This window comes from Triticum aestivum, chromosome 5A (genome assembly GCF_018294505.1).
Source record: "Triticum aestivum cultivar Chinese Spring chromosome 5A, IWGSC CS RefSeq v2.1, whole genome shotgun sequence".
NCBI lineage: Eukaryota > Viridiplantae > Streptophyta > Magnoliopsida > Poales > Poaceae > Triticum > Triticum aestivum.
This window is the reverse complement of record NC_057806.1, coordinates 5,187,164-5,207,693: the sequence shown is the minus strand read 5'-3', so window position 1 is coordinate 5,207,693 and position 20,530 is coordinate 5,187,164. Positions and strand designations below refer to the sequence as shown.

General features: G+C 55.0%; 1 protein-coding gene and 1 pseudogene across 1 annotated transcript; both read right to left on the bottom strand.

The window, feature by feature from the left end:
- Positions 1 to 3,412: 3,412 nt before the first annotated feature.
- Positions 3,413 to 6,234, bottom strand: LOC123106239 (putative disease resistance protein RGA1). Its single transcript, XM_044528458.1, has 2 exons — positions 4,189 to 6,234; positions 3,413 to 3,598 (listed from the first exon to the last, which is right to left on the bottom strand). Exons 1-2 carry the CDS (start codon positions 6,232 to 6,234, stop codon positions 3,413 to 3,415), a joined length of 2,232 nt encoding a protein of 743 aa, XP_044384393.1.
- Positions 6,235 to 8,668: 2,434 nt separating this feature from the next.
- Positions 8,669 to 11,511, bottom strand: LOC123106238 (disease resistance protein RGA2-like; annotated as a pseudogene).
- Between the last annotated feature and the right edge of the window lie 9,019 nt (positions 11,512 to 20,530).

Genomic DNA, 20,530 nt, shown 5'->3' with positions numbered 1-20,530 from the left:
CGCTAGTGCGCCTCCGTGTGTCATGCGGCGACAATTTGCTGCAACATGCGGCAAATAGGGATTTCTGGGCTTCAAGACCTTCCACTAAAAAATAAAGACAATCCCTAAAACAACCTATAAAGAGAAAAACAAAATCATTTCCAGACCTAATCAAGAGGTTTCATTTTTTTTTGCAGGGAGAAGGAGTGTTTTGCAAAATAATTCTTGCATTACTCAATCAAAAAGTTACAATCATGCTTACAATTTCTAGAAGACTCTCGACCAGATCCCAGCCATGCAACAGTTCAACATTGTTATCTACCAAAATTTGCCAAAGTGTGGCTAGAGGAGTTGTGAATATGAGGAATCCTTGATCTCACTAATAAGAGAGCATGCTTTGATCTGTTGACTTCTCCGCTTCTCACAATATTGAAATGCCTGCAGACAGTCACTTTTCACATCAACTTGTAATTGGCTCCATTGGAAAGCTAACAGAAGGCACTCTCTGAGAATTTCAGCTTCCAGCAGATCATATCAAGAATTTCAGCTTCTAGCAGATCATCACTAATGAGAAGGTGAATAATTTTGCTAGAATCATCTCTTAGGATCATTCCCGTTCCACCAACACCATCGAGCAAGGAGGCATCAACATTAAACTTGACTCGTCCCGATGCCATCGAAAAACTCGCCAAGGTGGTATCCAAGGAGTAAATTTCGAAAAAAGGCTCGCCAATTGAGAGGTTTCTACGAGAGGAAAAAATGGGATGACTTCATCCATGTCTGGCACGTCGTAGAAATTCTAAAACTCACTGATAAAATTTCACACTAATGAAAAGAATGCTGCTGATCAGCTGAAGCCATCGCTGCTAGACAGAGAAGACGGCAGTAGGATGGAGAGTTACCAGCAATACCAACATCAGCAGAAAGGTTACAAGGAAAATTACAGGGACATCTAGACATAGTATGCATAAAAAACAACCCAATAAGAAGGCCAGTACCACCAACAAGGATTTGGATGCATAATATATTATAACAGCAAAAATATATGCTTGCTTATATGCAGAGCCTTGTTTTTTTTATTTTAGAAAAGGAGGATGACCCTCGGCCTCTGCATCTGGGCGATGCATACGGCCACTTTATTAATTATTCTCACAAGACCTTACAAAGTCATATAACAGTAAGACTAAAGCCACCGTCTAAGCAACAAATTGTCACTACACCTATCCAGTTGATGAAGGGGCGCAGATAGCCTGGGCCTAATACCAAACAGACATCGCAGCCAAGCCTAACATCTAAGACCTGATACCCCAACCTAGCCACTTGTCGGGTCTGGGGCACACACTGGTCCGGCGTGCTCTCAAAGGCCGCCGCCGCCAACTACCACCGCTCCATCTTCAGAACTGTACTGATGCATCAACCTTGCTCGGTCCAGCTATCGGCGACGCCACCACGGCGCCCAGCGGCACCTCCTCCCTGCGTGCAAACAGCTGAACACGTCGCGGTCGTCACTGATACACCACAGCGCCATGCTGCCAAGTACCACCAGCCAACATAGCTTGAAGTCCTTGGAGGATCTGTCGTGCGTAGCACCTGCCGACCAGGCATGACAAAACATAGCACCTGTCGGTCAGGCATGACTTGACATCTCCACCGAAGCTCTGTGCAAGACGAAGCCGCTCCACCTCCTGCCTCTGACTTCTAGCGCTGCTCCACAAACGATGCTCCCAAGAGAGAAACGACACCGCAGTGCCGCCATCGTCCGATCTGGAACACCAGATCCTAGGGTTTCCCCCGGAGCAGCACGAGTGGGTCGACAGTAGTTACACGGCGATGCCTTCATCAAGGTAACGGCGTAGAACGCCGCTATCGCCTGCCGTCGGCTCGGTTTTCACCGGCAACCATGTCTCCCCAACTCGCAGCCTGGACTAGATGATGGATCTCGAGATCCGATCATCAAGCTTCTGGCCGGCCACCGCCGACGAAGAAGATGACCACTACCACTGGTTGCACCGGCCAGAACAGATCTGCCATGGGTGCCGCCAAGCAGTCCACCAGGCCCTCGACGCCGCCGCCGATCTAAAGCCAGATGACATGCCGTCGAAGACCGCATCGAGCCGCTGCCCGATCCAGGCCAGCCGCCCGTGGCCCGAGGCAGGGCCGACCGCCGCCGCCGTCGAAGCCAACGCCGTTGCTTCTAGATCGGCTGCACCTCCACGCATGTTGGGGCCCCGCCACCCCTGAGACGCGGGAGGGAGGAAGAGCCCCCGCCACCACCTTCAGCCTCCGGGCGCAAGCCGGCGGCGTCCTCCGGCGGCGGCGGGAGGAGGGGAGGAAGATGGGCTAGGCCCCGGTGGCGACTAGGGTTGGGGAGCCACCCGAGTCGCCCGAGCGGGGGGCGACACGGGGGCCTATGAGCCTATGAGCGGGGGGCGAGTCAGCAGAGCCCTGGTAACATCATTCTGCAATATAATTACGACTAACCAGCAGTTGGTAACGTTTACTCGGTGCCCTTCGCCAAGAAGCTCCTCCTGAGCCACAGCACTCGCTGCTCCTCGTGCATCCAGATGGCAACGGGGACGAAACCCATCGGGTTTTACCTTCCCAAACCCATCCCCACGAGAAAATTGCAAACCCGTCCCCGTCCCCATCACCGTGCGCGGGGCTAGTTTTCCGCCCGTCCCCTAAACCCATCGGGTTTCGGGGAACCCGCGGGGAACCCACGAGAAAATCAAAATATTTAAACAAACATAGTGGCAACAAAGAATAACATTTCAACAGCAAAAAAAGCACATTTCAGCAGCACAACTAGAGAAAATTTCAACAAAAAACAACCCGACTTGGGACGTGAAGAGGCCACCATTGAGTTCGTCACCGGTGGCTACGCCCTTTCTCCAGATCAGACCGGCGGCAGGGGAGAAGACGTGGAGGGAGGAGGCTCGCCGGCGCAGATCGTGGTCGACGGATCTTGCGAGATGGGATCGAGCCAGGCGGCGCCTGGGGTCCTAGGTTTAGGGTTAGGTCTTATGTGGGAGAGAGAGATGAGGGCTCGAGCGAGGGGGAAAGGAGCTGGCGATACTGGCTGTTTGGCCTTCGACACTAGGGGTGGGGGGCTCGGTAGTTTTGGGTTGGGCCGCGCAGGAGCACTGGTTGGTAAAAAATGTATTTTGCCGGGTTTCGGGTTCGGGGACTACCGAAACGGGTGCAAACCCACGAAACGTGTCGGGTTGTATAATGTGCCCAACAACAGCCCCGCGGGGATGAAAAGACGCCCATCCCCGTCCCCTAATAGGGTAAAAACCCGCGGGGACGCGGGTTTCGGGGCCCCGTTGCCATCTTGACTCGTGCATACTCAAATATGCAGAGACCTGGTACGTGTTTTCCAAATGAGATAGGGAAACTCTCAAAGCTTCCGCAGGGAAGCCGGGCACGTTCATCACAGCACTACGCAGCACATCTGGACATGCCTCATCAATCTAGTATCTGCCTGCGGCGGCGGTACTCGCTGCTCTTCCTGCATACCCATATATGCAGAGCCCTCGGCATTGTCGACCCCTGAAGAAGAGTCATCTGCTACATCTTGTTCGTCTGAGTATGGTGAGTACTCTGATGGTGGGAACACCTGAAAACAGAAACAGTATAGTCAGAACAACAGGGCACGCATTGCTGTCCAAGCTATGGCACAACTATAACCATACTTATGTCTTCTCAGATAAATAATTAGCACAAGTGTCATGTATTTTACCCAGCAGTCTAGACACATGTGGCATCAAATGAAGGGGAAAAAATAGACACCTAGTTCAACACTTAGAATGATTATCCAGAGATCTACTTATGCCATATGTGGTTCGCGCGAATACGCTTGGAAGCGTATCATTGCATTGATAGGGGAGTGAACGTACAGGTTGGCATCACGGTTGCGTACACAGGATGGCGCTACCGTGATGCAAGTGAGCATGGGAGTGGGATGCTCAGCCCTACAGTAATGTTTAGATTAGAAGCATAATAGTGCTAAGTCCTTTGGCTCCGGCGCTGGCCCAGGAGCGTGCTTCCTCTTGATTCTTGAATCGCAGCTAGGAGGGAGGCAGAAGAGGGTGTGATCTTGTCGAAAATCACAGCATTGCGGTGGTGCCAAAGCGACCAAGCTGTAAGCACCGCAATGGTGGAAAGGAGAATTGTCACTACGAGAATGGAAGCTTGGCAGGCACTTACCTCTACGTCTCTGATGTGAGCGAGCCTCATCTTGTTCTCCTCTGACTCAAACCACTTCTCTAATGTAGGGCAACCATCAACGCACAGATATTCAAGTTTGGTCAGTTGTTTGATGCTGTCCGGAAAAGACCTGATGCCCTCGCAGTGCTTAATCTCCAGATTCTTGAGAGAGGTTAGTTCTCCTAACCACTCCGGTAGTGTCGTGATTGCACACTCACGCAGAGTTAGCTCCTGCAGAGATGTCAGTTCAACCAGCCATCTTGGCAGTTCTGCTTGGTTGAGGGACAATGATTCGAGGCACAATGTTTCCAGGGAGGAGAGGCGTTGGATTATCTCAGGTGAGGTGGTCAGATTCAGATCACTGCAACTGACGATAGATAACCAACTAAGGGAAGGGAGGTGGTGAAGCAACCTCCACTGATGCATGAGCACCTTGCTATCTTCAACACTCAGCTGTGTTAATGGAGAAGAGCAGGAAGTACCGTTGTGTGGAGGGCTCTCTCCCCATGATGATAGCATTGCGTCACAACCACGTATGAACAAAGACGTAGCTCTAGGCACACATGGTTTTATCCTCAGCTTGGCACAGTGCTCTATGGTCAAGCACTCAAGCTTAGGCTCACTTGCACCTTCCTCACCACTGGTATATCCCATGTTCCACTCTTGCGAGCTCTTCATATAGTAGAGACCCAGCCATCGTAGGTTTGGTAGTTCACCAAGTGGTGGTAGGTTATTGCACTTCAGAAAATTACACAAATATAACTGAGAAAGAATAGGGAGATATTGCCTAAGATCCATAAACCAATCAGGAATGCTCACACTCCCGTAACCAGATATAGTCAATATATGTGCACTGCTTGGTGGCACTAGAATTTTCAACACCTCCTTGTCCTCCACAAACCTTCCAGTCGCTACAGTCCATTGAAATCTCAACTTTTCAATTTTTTGTTTCTCTATTAGTTTTATACCGTGTGCTTCTTCTACAGAATTCACATTTTCAAGTCTATCTATCCACAGCTCAACAGGATTTGTAGGCTGAAGGCGGATGATATTGCTGCAACATCTATCACCTGAAGCATGCACCACAAAGTGTGGCAAAGAGGCACAGTTGAAGTGAGAGACCGCCAATTCTTCCAACCTAACATGTTTTAAATTTAGAACCTTCAGACTAACCATCTGGTCCATACGATCGGGAAGCTTCTTCAGTTTTTTGCAGCCTGCTAGGTCCAATGCATGAAGCTTCCTGAGGTTGCAAATACTTTCTGGTATACTGCTACACGCTCTATTATAAGACAAGTCCAGATACTCTAGACCGGAAAGTGTGCTGATAGAGGCAAGCAAGCTGTGAACTTTATCTGATGTGATCATACTGTCTATGGATCCTGATAGATTTAGATACCTAAGTTCTGTTAGGTTATCAATGACCTCTGATAGCTCTCTCCTATTCACGTCTATATTCGTTTGTCCTGCTAAACTCAAATATTGAAGTTTGGTAAATCCACCAAAAGATTTTGATATAGATATTCTTCTGCAATATGTTAAATCAAGATGCACCAACTGCTTCAGCTTCGCAAAGGATACTGGAAGTTCACAAATCTCATAACAATATGATAAATCAAGATGCATCAGAGATTTCATATCACCAATTGAATCAGGCAATGCTGAGATTTTCTGAGAGCCTCTAAGGTCGAGATAATTTAATTCTGAGAGCTCGGTGATACAATTGGGAATCATCGTATCTTGTATCCCTGGAGCATACAGAACCCTTAGTTGCTTCAGTTGACCAATACAATAAGGTAACTTCTTAATAAAGCACTCACTTAAATCCAAGACACAGAGGAACTTAGCTGCTGAAAAAACATCACCACAAAGTTCTCGTTTGCCACAGTCCCGAAAATGTAGCACCTTTAAGGTTGCAGGAAACTTCACGGACAACTCCAATGACTTGCTACAATCTGTGAGCAATGCATAGCGGCATTTGATTCCCACAGTGTTAATTTGATGGGCCAAGATCTCTTTTGCGAGATCATGCACTAGGTCATGCATCGTGAACAACATACCATCTTTGTATTGCCTTCTTGTTCTATCAGTCTGCAGATAAAGAACACCTAATGGTGTCAGGATTTTGAATTTATTTTGTTTTATAATACTATATTTTTCAATGGAGGTACTGCCATAAAACTGTAAACATAGTAGTATAGCAATGGAAATACTCTTCCATGCGGGTACCATATTTTCATGACCATTAATTTGAAACACTACTTTAATGTTGTGAGTATAGTATTAGAGCAAATGCCTAGTCAAAGATAAAAGTGTGTCTCTGTATATTATAGGAGAAAGAGTTGATTCGCTTGAGGGTCCAGATCATGGATGGTTGGGAGATGATCTGCTGCAGCTAGAATGCTGACATGTTGATTGGTCAGACCATGGCACTCCAGCCTATCTGCAGTCCAGCACCGATCCTGGGCCAACAAGCCAATGAAACACCCATGCCTCCCAAATCGAACGCGATAATGGAGGTTGCACCGTGCCATCAAAGAGAACAGCATACGCCGACTGCACCCAGGGGCAGGGAGGTTCTAATTGAAGTCGTCCTTGCCAGAGGGCAGTACGATCTGGGCTTTTGAAACAGGCTTTTGCCCCTGCTATATTAATATAGCAAACACCCGATAAAACTAACGATAGGTGTTGGGGCGGAAGCAGCATACTCATGTCCCAAAAAAAACGAAAGAGAAAATATAAAAGGAACAAATGCCAACAACGGCGGATCGACAAAAAACGAAGAAGCCTCGCGACCATTGTGCCCACCGGAGATCTCCCACCATGCTCCTAGACTCCGAAGCGCCGGTACCAATCAACACCTCCAAGAAGGGACGCGACGATGACGACGTTGCTGCCAAGGGTTTCCCCTGGGACGTGGCCAGGAGAAAGGAAGGGTAGCACCCGACGCCCTTCAGGAAAGTCCGATGGCACCCTCAGGCGCTACTGTGTCGGTGTCGGATAGGCCGACATGGATTTCTCCCGATCCCAACCATCACCCCGGGTGCTCCGGAGCACGCCACCATACCTTCCACCACCCTGTGCCAACATGGTCTTCAAGCCGCCCACGCTGTCTCACCACGACACCACGAAGTGGGCCTGCACAATGAAGAAGAGGAGCCGGGACTAGGCGCAACAGCACCGTCGGCACGCAGGAGAGCCCAACCTCCACCGTCAACGACAATAACCGACCAGACACAACAACAGAAGCATACCAGGCCCGTGGGCTCATAGGCCCGGCCGGGCCCTGAAATGCCCGTAAAGCTCCCATCGTCGCACTGCAGAAGACACGCCGTGGGCGTCGCCGCCCCCTGTCCGAGCCGCTCCTCCTCTTCACCGCACAATAGGCAGCAAGACCGCGCTTGAGCCAGCCCGCTAGTATATCTGGGCCGGGGGCACGCCGCCGGCCACCCCGCCGCAAGGAGCAGCGCCAGCACCTCGCCTGCCGCCGGCCACCACCACCAGGACACCGGACCGCCGCCGGCCACCACCACCAGGACACCGGACCGCCGCCGGCGCCCTGCCCCGGGAAGGAGAGCCACACGTGAGTATAAAAGGCCCCGCCGCCGCTGAGCCGCTGACACCACCTGGGCTAGATCCAGGGGCACCCGCCAACGACCGCGGGGGGGGGGGGGGGGGGGCACACGCCGCCCCGGCCGCCTTCCCGGGAGACGGCGGTAGGCGGGGTCGGAGGAGCCTCGGATTCGAACTAAACCTAGGCACGGTGATCAATGATTTGGGCCTCCATGATATCTGTCAGGTGGATGAACTCACAATGCCCTGCACGTCCAGCGCCTGTCAACTACAATGCCGCACACAGAGCGCGTGTGGCATCAGACTAACGGCGGCGAGCACCGTGGGCACACGCTCTCCAACCCACTGCCATCGACCCCTGAAACCTCCTCTTTTCTACAGATACTTAAAAACATAGTCATCTTATACGTTGAGTAATTCTTTAGCTAAAATTAATCAGAATTGGATGGGTAATTTGGTCAACCATTGCTGGCCTCTACATCACATGGCAGCCAGTAGGCCCGATCTAATCGGAGTCAACTCTGTCCCTCTAACCTACTGCACCTTCATTTTCTAAGGGGGTTCCAGAGTGTTAATATATATTTTCACACACGGACCTATGCACCCGTTAGCAACTACTTGCACTTGCGTACTTTTCAAAATAAAAATTTGACAATTATGTGCTGTGTATTAGAGCATGCGCACTAGCAAAAATATTTTAAATATCCACATTTGCTGTTCGTAACAGATAAAAATGACCAAAATGGGGGGAAACAATGTTGCAAGAAATTTATCCTTTTCGTACAGTTCATGAATGACTATTTATTCACAACTGTTTGTTAGCTGGAAGAGCATCGTACGTTTGTACAATGAACAAATTTCTTTCCAAGAATTCTTTTCAATTTCTTTTGCGACACAAGCATGTGCACTATGATGCTTTTAATGCACTCATCATAAATTTATACACTGTGAGTTGGAATACATAAGGTTGAAAAGAAAATAGAATCATGTAGTAATTAACTCACCGAAGATGTCTCTGAATACTGAAGGAAGGACATCCCCAAAAGTTGCCTTGCATAATTCTCGCAGAGCTGCATAGGATCAAACATATAAGATTGCTCAGTGAATCCAAGAGCAATCCATTGATGAATTAGATCATACTTCAATATACAATGACCTTTTGGAAATATTGCACAGTAGGAAAAGCACAACTTCAACCAATCAGGCATATGGCTATAGCTTATCAGCAAGGATGCTAGGACTTTATGATTTCTTGATGATGGATCTTTCAAAGTTGTTAAATTCCAGATGTCACTGTCCCTCATTGACTCCCATATATCAAACCTCTTGCCTTTCAGAGTGTATCCAAGTGATTGAGCCGCTAAAGCCATACCTCCACACTTGGTGGCAATCTCCCTTCCTATATGCTTCAATTGCTTCTTGTCGACTCGATTTTTGAAGGCAGCCTTTTGTTTTATTATTTTCCAACAAATTTTATCTGTTAAAGTCTCTAGCTTATATGGCCCAACTGTATGACAAATTTCTCTTGCAATGGCTTCATCTCTTGTGGTTACGATAATCCTTACGTTGCTGCCCTCACCCGCCTTAGCATAGCCTTCAAAGATTTTAGTGTATCTGGATTCTCCTCCCACACATCATCTAAGACAATAAGAATTTTCTTATCAGCAAGTACCTTTCTGAGTTTATTATGTATCAACTGTTTTTCAGCTAAGTGGCTCTCCTCTGATAGCTGTGATATAATAGAGTTGCCAATTTTCTTTAGGTCGAGATTTTGGGACACATAGACCCATACCAGAGAGTAGCCTGCGAACATAGAATCATTGTACACTAGCCGAGCCAAGTTTGTCTTGCCAATACCACCAAATCCATATATTGGAAGGATGGTGATGCCTGGTGTGATGCTCTCACATAAAGTAGCCACTATTTCTTTCATTTCTTCAGTCCTCCCAATGATAAGTTCTTCCACATCTGACGTTGTTTCTCGTATGTCAGTAACTTGATGGACATTAGAGCTCTTGCCCAACATAGAACTGTAATGCTGATTTGTTATATTGTCGGCTGGTAGGTGCGACATATGCCAACGGATGGCTTATCATTGTGGGAGCCAGTAAGACATCGCCGGTGCCTGGAAATGGGATGAGGCAAAGACATGCACGCCGGTGGATCTTACCCAGCTTCGGGGCTCTCCGTGGAGATAACACCCCTACTGCTGCTCTACGGGGTCTCCGCATGATCACTAAAACGGACAAGTAGCTACACAATGCTCCTTGAGCTGCTCGGGTGGGAGGAGGAAGCAGGGCATGGCTAGCCTGCTTCCTCTCCTCGTATGGTGTCTAAAACTAGCTTTGGGGTCCAACCCTTTGCATGGGTGCCCCGGGGGGTTTATATAGGCCTACCCCCCGGGGGTACAATGGTAATCCGACTGGGCGCGGGCCCCAGCCGTCTGTGACTGCTCTCGCCGGCTTCTGCGCCGGCTGCTGGGACCCGCCGACTGGTGGGCCCGCCGGCTGCCGGCTCTTTGGTCGACAGGCAGGCCCACTGGTCGGGGCTTGGTCGGTGGCTGGTTACTATCGCTTTATCCTGATGACGCAGGCTTGGTCGTGGTGAGCGTGGCTACAGTACCGCCGCCCGGCGGGCGATTACTATAGCCTCACCGTGTCTTGTCTCCTTAATGGGGCGCCTCCTTCAAGGAGGGTAGCAAGCCGGCTGCGGGAAGCCGGCTCTCTCTTGGGCCGACTGGGGGAGGCATGGCCGCCTTCGGGGCCTCTCTGCCCGAAGGGACCCACCGCCCGTGGGCTACACTTGTAGTTCATTGCAGATGGCGTCAGGGTCGACATGGCAACAGTGCCGCACCGGACGGGTCATGGCCACCCGTACGGCGCACTGTGCCAGTCATGCCCCGGGATTCAAGGGCGGCGGGTTTCACTGTAGCCACGCCCCGTCTCATCGCTGTTAGGTTGGTGCAAACTTCGAGGGTACGGTGTTGACCTCTTTATGGGAGCCGGCTTCTTGGAGTCGGCCTTCTCGCGGCCGGCTTCGTGAAGCCGGCCCTCCCATGGATTTCTTCATAAGGGCTAAAGTCGGGCCGCCTCCCGAAAGCCGGCCTGGATAACAGCCGGCGGGGGAAAGGCGGCCCCATGTCTTCGATTCTTGAGAGCCGGACGGGCCTTGTAATTTTTTCAGAAGGGCCAGGGGAAGCCGGCTAGGCTACCCATGGCTATTTACTCCGTCAGTAGTCCCCGAAGCTGATCGAGCTTCGAGGCGGCCTGAGGGACGAGAAACTTGGTCAGCTTCTTACCCTGAGGAGCCGGCTTTGCTGGTGTAGGCCGGTCTCAGAGAGCTCCTGCGCCTCATAGATGGGATGGTAGTTGACTCGCGCGCTGACCACGGGCCCCTCCATCGGCCACGTGGCAGCGTAAACCTGCCAACGCACGCGCGACAGGACGCCGCCGCAGGCCCGGGCTCGCCACTGCCTGGCCTCGGCCCGGGCGCTGATCTTCTGCGGCCCAGGGGGACTGCTCGCCTTCCTGTGGCGGTTTCAACTCGTTTTTAGGGCATCATAAACGCGGGGCGTGGGGGGGAGCGGGCACGATCGATCCCCACGTCCCCCACGCCGCACCTCCTCGGCTCCGCCACACGAGCCTACAAGTAGGGGGAGGAGGGGGAGAGGCAGAGGTTCGCTCGCTCTCCCACACTCCGCCCCTCCTCGTCTTCCTTCTTCTTCCTCTCGCTGCCGCCGCGGCCTTCCATCGCAGCTCCTCCACACCGCTCTGCTCCATGGCGCTGTCAAGCTCATGGGACGGCTCCAACGTCCATGAAGATCACGTGGAGTTCCTCCGCCAGACCCGGCGCCTGCCCGGCGCCAGCCTCGTGCAGGTCCGCCTGGCGCCGGAGACGGAGATCTCGCCGGCGCCGGAGGAAGGCGAGCGGGTCGTCTTCCGCTCGCATTGCCTGCGCGGCTTCGGCCTTCCAGTGAGCGCATTTCTGCGCTCCTTCCTCGAGTTCTACAACCTTCAGCCGCATCACCTCACGCCTAATGCGGTGATGCTGCTGTCGGCCTTCGTCTCCCTCTGCGAAGGCTTCTTGGGGGTGCTCCCCACGCTGGAGCTCTGGGGAGAGCTCTTCCAAAGCAAGCTCGGCACCGTCGTCGCGGGCGTGCCCGCCCCCTGCGGGGCCTACGTCGCCATGAGGAGGTCCAGCGAGAACAATCCGTTCCCGGCCATCCCCCTGATCCAGTCGGTGAAGCTCTGGCAAAAATCGTACTTCTACGTGAAGAACATCGCCCCGCAAGGAGACTACGTCAATCTGCCGCCTTACGTAGCCGGCCCGCCGGCTGGGAGGCAGCCGTCATGGAGCTACCGGTCCAGGTCCCTGTCTCCGGCTGGGAGCGCCGCCGTTTCCCGGCTTCGGTTGATGATCCAGTCGGAACGCCTGCGCGGAGCCGACTTGGTGGCCGCCTTCGTGGAGCGCCGGATTCTTCCTCTCCAAAGCCGGCCCCATATGATGTGCCAGATGAGCGGCCGCTTCGACCCAAGCCGGCTGAGCACATGGGAAATGCCCCATGCGGAGGTGGCGCTCATGGTAAATTACATCGCCAACCTTAAGCTCGCCGTGGACTGGCAATATGGCAAGCCGCCGTATTCTCGCGCCAATCCTCCGGCCGTGGTAAGTTTTCCTCTCTATCTTCTTTCGTTGTCAACCGGCTTTTGTTATATTAGTCCGTTGGTCCCTAGCCGTTTTTCGTGTGGGCATCCTTTCTTGCTTTTGACTCTTGCCAGCCGAGCAGTCGGTTCTTCGAGCTGCGAATTTGGCAAGAGCTAAGCCTGGGTGACGACACACTACTTGTCTGGTCGCAGGTAGGACTTCTGATATAACTCCAGTCGGCCAGTCCCCGGGCCGACTAGTCGAACCCGGTGCCGGACAGAACGAGTAAATGAAAAGACCAGATTATACGCATGATACTTTGCATTCATAGATAAAAGATGGCAGTCCCCGAGCTCTCCTCGGGAGGCCTATTGTCTCATACTTAGTACAAAAGTTAGCGTGATACATACTGCATTTCAACTGTAAAAGCTTCGAAGGAGGTTGGCGTTCCATGGTCGTCCTGACTCCTTGCCGGAGTCGTCTCTCTTGCGCGCCTTGGGCTTCTGCGCGTTGATTAGGTAGTAGGAGTCGTTGCCTAGAGCTCTGCTGATGACGAAGGGGCCCTCCCAAGGGGCCGAGAGCTTGTGCTGGCCGGCTGTTCGCTGGATCAGCCGGAGCACAAGGTCGCCCTCTTGGAAGGATCTTGGCCTGACCTTCCGACTGTGGTAGCGGCGCAAACCCTGCTGGTAGATGGCAGACTGGCTGAGGGCTAACAGCCGGCCTTCTTCCAGCAGGTCGACGCCGTCTTCTCGCGCTTCCTTGACTTCCACCTCCGTGTACATGGTTACCCGAGACGAGTCGAACTTGACGTTGGTTGGGATGATCACCTTGGCACCGTACACGAGGAAGAAAGGGGTGAAGCCGGTTGACTTGTTTGGGGTAGTAAGCAGACTCCAGAGGACAGCCGGCAGCTCATCGAGCCAACAGCCGGCTGAACACTCCAGTGGTACGACCAAGCGGGGTTTGATGCTGGAGAGGATGAGGCCGTTGGCTCGCTCGACCTGGCCGTTTGACTGTGGGTGGGCGACGGACGCTAGGTCCAGCCGGATGCCTTGCGCCGCGCAGAATCGTGCCAAGGCTCCTTTGGCAAAATTCGTGCCGTTGTCGGTGATGATGCTGTGTGGCACGCCGTACCGATTTGTTATGTCTGCAATAAATGTCACTGCAGTCGGCCCATTCAGATTCTTGATCGGCTTCACTTCAATCCACTTGGTGAATTTGTCCACGGCGACGAGCAAATGCGTCATGCCCCTGCGCGCCGTCTTGAATGGGCCCACCATGTCCAGTCCGCAAACGGTGAAGGGCCAGGTGAGGGGAATGGTTTTGAGTGCCGAAGCCGGCATGTGTTGCTTGGAGCTGAAGAGTTGGCAGCCTTTGCAATATTTAACTACTTCTTTGGCGTCGTCCAAAGCAGTCGGCCAGAAGAAACCATGGCGGAAAGCTTTGGCGACGAGCGATCTTGAAGCCGCATGGTGGCCGCATTCTCCTTGGTGAATGTCTCTGAGGATTGCAATGCCTTTCTCTTGCTCGACGCACCGTTGGAGACTCTGGTGACGCTGCGCTTGACGAGTTCTCTGTTGACGATTGTGTATGCTCCGGCTCGACGTTGGACATGTCTCGCCTCTGTTTCGTCAGCCGGCAGCTCTTGGTTTACTAGGAAGTTGAGGATGGACTGAGCCCGTGACGGAGCTGTGACTTCTTCTACTGCCAATGTGGCAACTGCCACCAGGGTGGGCGGGTTGGGTGATGAAAAACTGGAGTCGGCCATCGGCTGTTGTGTTGGTGCAGTCCCCGGGCCGGCTGCCGCAGTCCCCGGGCCGGGTGCGGCAGTCCCCGAGCCGGCTACTGAAGTCCCAGGATCGCCTGCTTGATTCTTCGAGCCGGACATGGCCGCGTCGGGGTCGGGCGGCACGAAGATGGAGTCGGACTCTGGAGACGGCTTGATGGACGGCTTGAGAAGGCGTTGAAGGGCGACGCCAGTTGGTATTGCTTGCCGAGTGGAGCCTATTCGAGCCAGGGCATCGGCTGGCTCGTTGTCGGCTCGCGGTACGTGGAGGAACTCGCATCCTTCAAAGTATCCACTGAGTTGCTGAGCCAGGAAGCGGTAGCTTGCCATATTTGCGTCCTTGGCGTCCCAGTCGCCGGATGATTGCTGAACCACCAAGTCCGAGTCGCCATAACATAGGATCCGGCGGATGCCGAGTTCCTTGGCAAGCCGGAGCCCATGTATGAGCGCCTCGTACTCGGCCACGTTGTTGGAGGCGGGAAAGTGGATCTGCAGCGTGTATCTGAGCTTGTCGCCCTTGGGCGAGGTAAGGACGACGCCGGCTCCCAAGCTGGTGTGCATCTTGGACCCATCGAAGTGCATGCGCCAACAGGTGGAGTCGGGAGCCGGCGGCAGGTACTGGGTCTCGGCCCAGTCGACGAGGAAGTCGGCCAATGCTTGGGACTTGATGGCATTGCGGGGCTGATAGAAGATCGTGTAAGGGGCCAGCTCGATGGCCCACTTCGCCACCCGGCCGGATGCATCCCGGCTGCCTATGATCTCGGCCAGCGGGGCAGTGCATACGACCGTGACGGGATGCTCTTGAAAGTAGGGCTTCAACTTCTTGGCGGTGAAGTATACGCCATAGCACATCTTCTTGGCGGTAGTTCTGCTTTGAGGCGGACATCACCTCGCTCAAATAATACACCGGCCTCTGGACCGGCTGTGCTCGGCCTTCTTCTGGACGTTGGACTACGATGACGGTGCTGACCACCCGGCTAGTTGCAGCAATATAAAGGAGCATGGGCTCTTTCTCAGTCGGTGTCGCCAGGACAGGTGGCGTGGCCAGCATCTTCTTCAGCTCGTGAAAAGCCTGGTCGGCCTGGTCGTTCCACTCGAACTGAGTGCTCTTCTTCATGAGGCGGTAGAGGGGGAGAGCTTTCTCTCCATGCCAGCTGATGAAGCGGTTCAAGGACGCCAAGCATCCGGTGAACTTCTGGATTTCTCGCAGTTTGGTAGGGATCGCCATTCTCTCGATGGCCTTGATCTTTATTGGGTTGCATTCGATGCCGCGTTCGGAGACCAGGAAGCCTAGGAGCTGGCCGGCTGGTACTCCGAACACGCATTTCTCGGGGTTGAGCTTGATTTGGAAGCGGCGCAGGTTCTCAAATGTTTCTTTGAGGTCTTCCATCAAGGTGCCGCGCTTCTCCGTCTTCACCACAATGCCGTCCACATAGACGTGAGCGTTTTTGCCGAGTTGCTTGAGGAGGCACTTCTGCATGCAATGCTGAAAAGTGGCACCGACATTTCTCAAGCCGAATGTCATAGTCAGGTAGCAGAAGGCTCCAAATGGCGTGATGAAGGCGGTCTTCAGGCGGTCGGCCGGGTCTAGCTTTATCTGGTGATATCCTGAGTAAGCATCCAAGAAACTCAACAGCTCGCATCCGGCCGTGGAGTCTATCACTTGGTCGATCCTTGGGAGGGCGAAGGGATCCTTAGGGCAGGCTTTGTTGAGGCTTGTGTAGTCTATACACATGCGCCACTTGTTGTTCTTCTTTAGCACGAGGACCGGGTTGGCAAGCCATTCCGGGAAGAAAACATCCATAATGAAGCCGGCCGCCAGAAGCCGGGCTATCTCCTCCCCTACAATCCTTCTCTTCTCCTCTGACAGTCGGTGGAGGGGTTGCTTGACTGGTTTCGCGTCCTCTCGGACGTGTAGTTTGTGCTCGGCGAATTCCTTCGGAACACCCGGCATGTCTTTGGGAGACCATGCAAAGATGTCCCGGTTCTCACGGAGGAAACCGGCGAGCTCGCCTTCCTATTTGCTGTCCAAGCTTGCTCCGATGACGGCAAACCTCTCGGGGTGCTCGGGGTCAAGGGGTATCTTCTTGGTTTCCTTGGCCGGCTGGAAAGATCCTTGGGCATCATACTCCTTGGAGTCGGGGGACTGGCTCGGTTGTTGGCTGGCCATGGCCACGACCCGGTCCAACATCTTCTTCTCTTCGGCGATCACAAGGGACTCGGCCAGCCGGCTGCTGGCTGCAGCGCACTCAGATGACCTCTTGTAATCGCCGGCTATGGTGGTGACGCCTTTGGAACTCGGTATCTTCATCTTGAGGTATGCATAGTGGGGAACTGCCATGAATTTGGCCAAGGCGGGTCGGCCAAGCAATGCATGGTAGGGGCTCTCCAGATCCACCACTTCAAACCAGATTGCTTCCCGGCGGAAATGCTCCTTGTCCCCAAAGAGTACATCAATCTTGATCTTGCCAATGGGGGCGCAAGACAAGCCGGGGACGATGCCATGGAAAACTGTCCGAGTCGGCGCGAGCTGCTTCGTCTTGACATTTAGCTTCTCCAAGGTATCACGGTATAGGATGTTGATGCTGCTCCCGCCGTCTATCAGCACGCGGGAGAAGCGGGCGGCGCGCCGGTTCGTCGCGAGGGTGGCTTCCAGGACCAATGCATATGAGCCGGGAGATGGCATCACCTCTGGGTGGTCGGCCCGGCTCCAACTGATGGGTTTCTCTGACCAATGTATGTGCCCGGCGGGGTTGGCAGCGACCATGCTGACTTCTTGGTGCTCTCGGCGTTTGCCGCGCCGGTCTTCGAGCTGGCTCGTAAAGACGATGTAGGTTGCTTGCTCATCGGGAAACTCGTCGTGCACGGCTCCGACTGTGGGCCGAGCGGCCGGAGGCGGCGGGCCGGCAGGCGGAGGCGGCGCGAGCCCTTCGCCCTTGGAGATTCGGGTGAGCCAATGGCACTTCCGGGTTGTGTGGTTGGACGGCTTTGCACCGCTATGGAACTTGCACGGGGCATCAAGAGTTTGGTCGTAGGAGAAAGCCGGCTGCCAAGCCGGCCGGCCGCCCTTAGGCTTCTTGGGCGCGGGCCGCCCTTCAGACGGCGTGTCTTCGACCGTGGCCACCTGCCGACTGACGGGAGGCGGCGCAGGGCCCTTGCGCTTTTGATCGTTTGGGTGTGGGCGTCAGCCGGAATCCCCTGCCGGCGTCTTGGGTGCCGGGTTGAGTACTTTCCCGGACGCGTCTACCCGGAGCTCGGTCTTCATTGAAGAGTCGGCGGTGGCGTATTTGTCGGCTATGTCCAGAAGCTCGTCGAGGATAGTCGGCTCGTCGCAGAGGAGCTTGTGCTTGAGGAGGGTACCTTCTCGGCACCCGGCAGTGAAGTATTCGATGGCTTGCACCTCGTGCACCCCTTCGCAAGAATTGCGGAGCTCGGCCCAGCGCGTGAGGTAGTCACGAGTGGACTCGGCTGGGCCCTGTACGCACAGGGAGAGCTGCCTAGGCTTGGGAGCCCGCTTGTAGGTGCTGGTGAAGTTGCGAACGAAAGCTTCGGTGAAGTCTAGCCAGCTGTTGATGCTGAGGGGCTTGAGGCTGTTGAGCCAGGTCCGCGCCGTGCCTTGCAGCATAAGGGTCACGTATTTCACGGCAACGCGCCGGTTGCCGTTGGTTATGCTGACCGCCATAGAGTAGTCGATCAGCCAATCTTCCGGCTTCACGGAGCCGTTGTACTTGGGCGTGTCTCTTGGGAGCGAGAACCCTTTGGGGAAAGGCTCGTCGCGGATGCGGGGGCCGAAACAAGGCGGGCCGACATCATCTTCCTCTTCTAGCACCAGGGATCGCGCTAGGCGGTCGATCCGATGGCGGGCGTCGTTCTCGCCGACTCCTTCGCGGCGACCTAGCCGGCCGCTGAGAGTCGGGTGCGCCACTGGCGGCGGGGTGGGATATCTCTCCCCACGAGGTCGAGGCAGAGGCGGGTTGCCCCGCCATTCCATGGCTCGGGGGTGGCCGTCCGCGTCTCGCTCGATGGAGATTCGGGTCCGGCTTCGGCTGGCCGCCGGCTCTCTCTCGCGCCGCGCGCGGGTATTGCTCTTAGCCGGCGTCCGGGACATCGCACCATGATCTCGGTGTGGGGGGGGGGGGCTTCCCGCGCGGGCGCCGGCTTCGTGCCGCTGCGCGGTCGCGTTAATCAGCTGCTGTATGCGTCGGGTCATGTGGGGCAGTTCTTCGGCCTCCAAGCCGTCCAACTCGTCCACGGCCGCCTGGGCGGCACGCAGGTTTTCGAGCGGAGTGGCGTAGACGGGGCGGTCGACTCCCAGCGTGTCGGCGATGACGGCGCCGCGTTGCTTGACAACGCCGGCCCGGCTGGGCCCAGCCGGAGCCGGCGTGCCGAAAGCGGCGCGGTCAGCTTCGCGCTGGTAGGCCTCGGTGAGGCGTCTCACGGAAGCCAGCCGCCGGCCCTCCGCGAGGAGGGCGAGGTGGCGTGCCTCCAGTGCTTCGTCGTCGGCATCAGCCGGGAGGGGGACGGACAAGTCATGGGCCGCCGCGTGCGGGGCGTCGTGGGCGCTCTCGTCGGCCGGGCCGCCGTGGCCGATGACCATCACCTCGGTGGTGACAGTATCGCAGTCATCGGTCCGAGGAAGCGGGTCGTTGTAGATTGCAACGTTGGTGGGGAAGGTGTCGAAGGAGGCCGTGTCGGAGTCGACAGGCATCGGGTCGGTGGAGCCAACCGACTCCAGTTCCGCAGCGGGCTCGCTGGAGACATGGAGCTGGCCGGGGAGGTTGGCGAGGTGATCGGTGCCCGCATGGGAGGCACGCTCGTCGGAGATGCGGGTTTCGTCGAGAAGATCGACGAGGCTGCTCGCCGCGCAGATGTCGGTGACGCCTTGCAGCGCGTCGTGGCAAGCGCCATCGGGCGTGCCGGGCTGGCTACGCTCGCGGGGGAGGAAGAGGGTTCCCGTCCAGAACAGGTCTCCGGACGACGATGCACCTGGCCCCATGGTGGGCGCCAAATGTCGGGTGGTAGGTGCGACATATGCCAACGGGTGGCTTATCATTGTGGGAGCCAGTAAGACATCGCCGGTGCCTGGAAACGGGATGAGGCGAAGACATGCACGCCGGCGGATCTTACCCAGCTTCGGGGCTCTCCGTGGAGATAACACCCCTACTGCTGCTCTGCGGGGTCTCCGCATGATCACTAAAACGGACAAGTAGCTACACAATGCTCCTTGAGCTGCTCGGGTGGGAGGAGGAAGAAGGGCACGGCTAGCCTGCTTCCTCTCCTCGTATGGTGTCTAAAACTAGCTTTGGGGTCCAACCCTTTGCATGGGTGCCCCGGGGGGTTTATATAGGCCTACCCCCCAGGGGTACAATGGTAATCCGACTGGGCGCGGGGCCCAGCCGTCTGTGACTGCTCTCGCCGGCTTCTGCGTCGGCTGCTGGGAGCCGCCGACTGGTGGGCCCCGCCGGCTGCCGGCTCTTTGGTCGACAGGCAAGCCCCACTGGTCGGAGCCTGGTCGGTGGCTAGTTACTGTCGCTTTATCCTGATGACGCAGGCTTGGTCGTGGTGAGCATGGCTACAGTACCGCCGCCCGGTGGGCGATTACTGTAGCCTCACCGTGTCTTGTATCCTTAATGGGGCGCCTCCTTCGAGGAGGGTAGCAAGCCGGCTGCGGGAAGCCGGCTCTCTCTTGGGCCGACTGGGGGAGGCATGGCCGCCTTCGGGGCCTCTCTGCCCGAAGGGCCCACCGCCCGTGGGCTACGCTGGTAGTTCATTGCAGATGGCGTCAGGGTCGACATGGCAACAGTGCCGCGCCGGACGGGTCATGGCCACCCGTACGGCGCACTGTGCCAGTCATGCCCCGGGATTCGAGGGCGGCGGGTTTCACTGTAACCACGCCCCGTCTCATCACCGTTAGGTTGGTGCAAACTTCGAGGGTACGGTGTTGACCTCTTTATGGGAGCCGGCTTCTTGGAATCGGCCTTCTCGTGGCCGGCTTCGTGAAGCCGGCCCTCCCATGAATTTCTTCATAAGGGCTAAAGTCGGGCCGCCTCCCGAAAGCCGGCCTGGATAACAGCCGGCGGAGGAAAGGCGGCCCCATGTCTTCGATTCTTGAGAGCCGGACGGGCCTTGTAATTTTTTCAGAAGGGGCAAGGGAAACCGGCTAGGCTACCCATGGCTATTTACTCCGTCGTATATTCTCCAGTTCAGCTGCCATCTCCTCCAACGTATTAGCCATTGTATTGCTGGGGCCAACTACGGAACACGAGGGCACATCCGGCAACTGCAACAACTTTTGATGTGTAAGTACACGGAAAGATCAGAAGAAATATATTTATTAAA

Coding starts and splice junctions, on each gene's coding strand:
- LOC123106239 (XM_044528458.1), bottom strand. CDS start 6,234: ATGCATGACCTAGTGCATGATCTCGCAAAAGAGATCTTGGCCCATCAA. Junction 3,599..4,188: donor CTCACATCAGAGACGTAGAG/GTAAGTGCCTGC, acceptor TTCTGTTTTCAG/GTGTTCCCACCATCAGAGTA.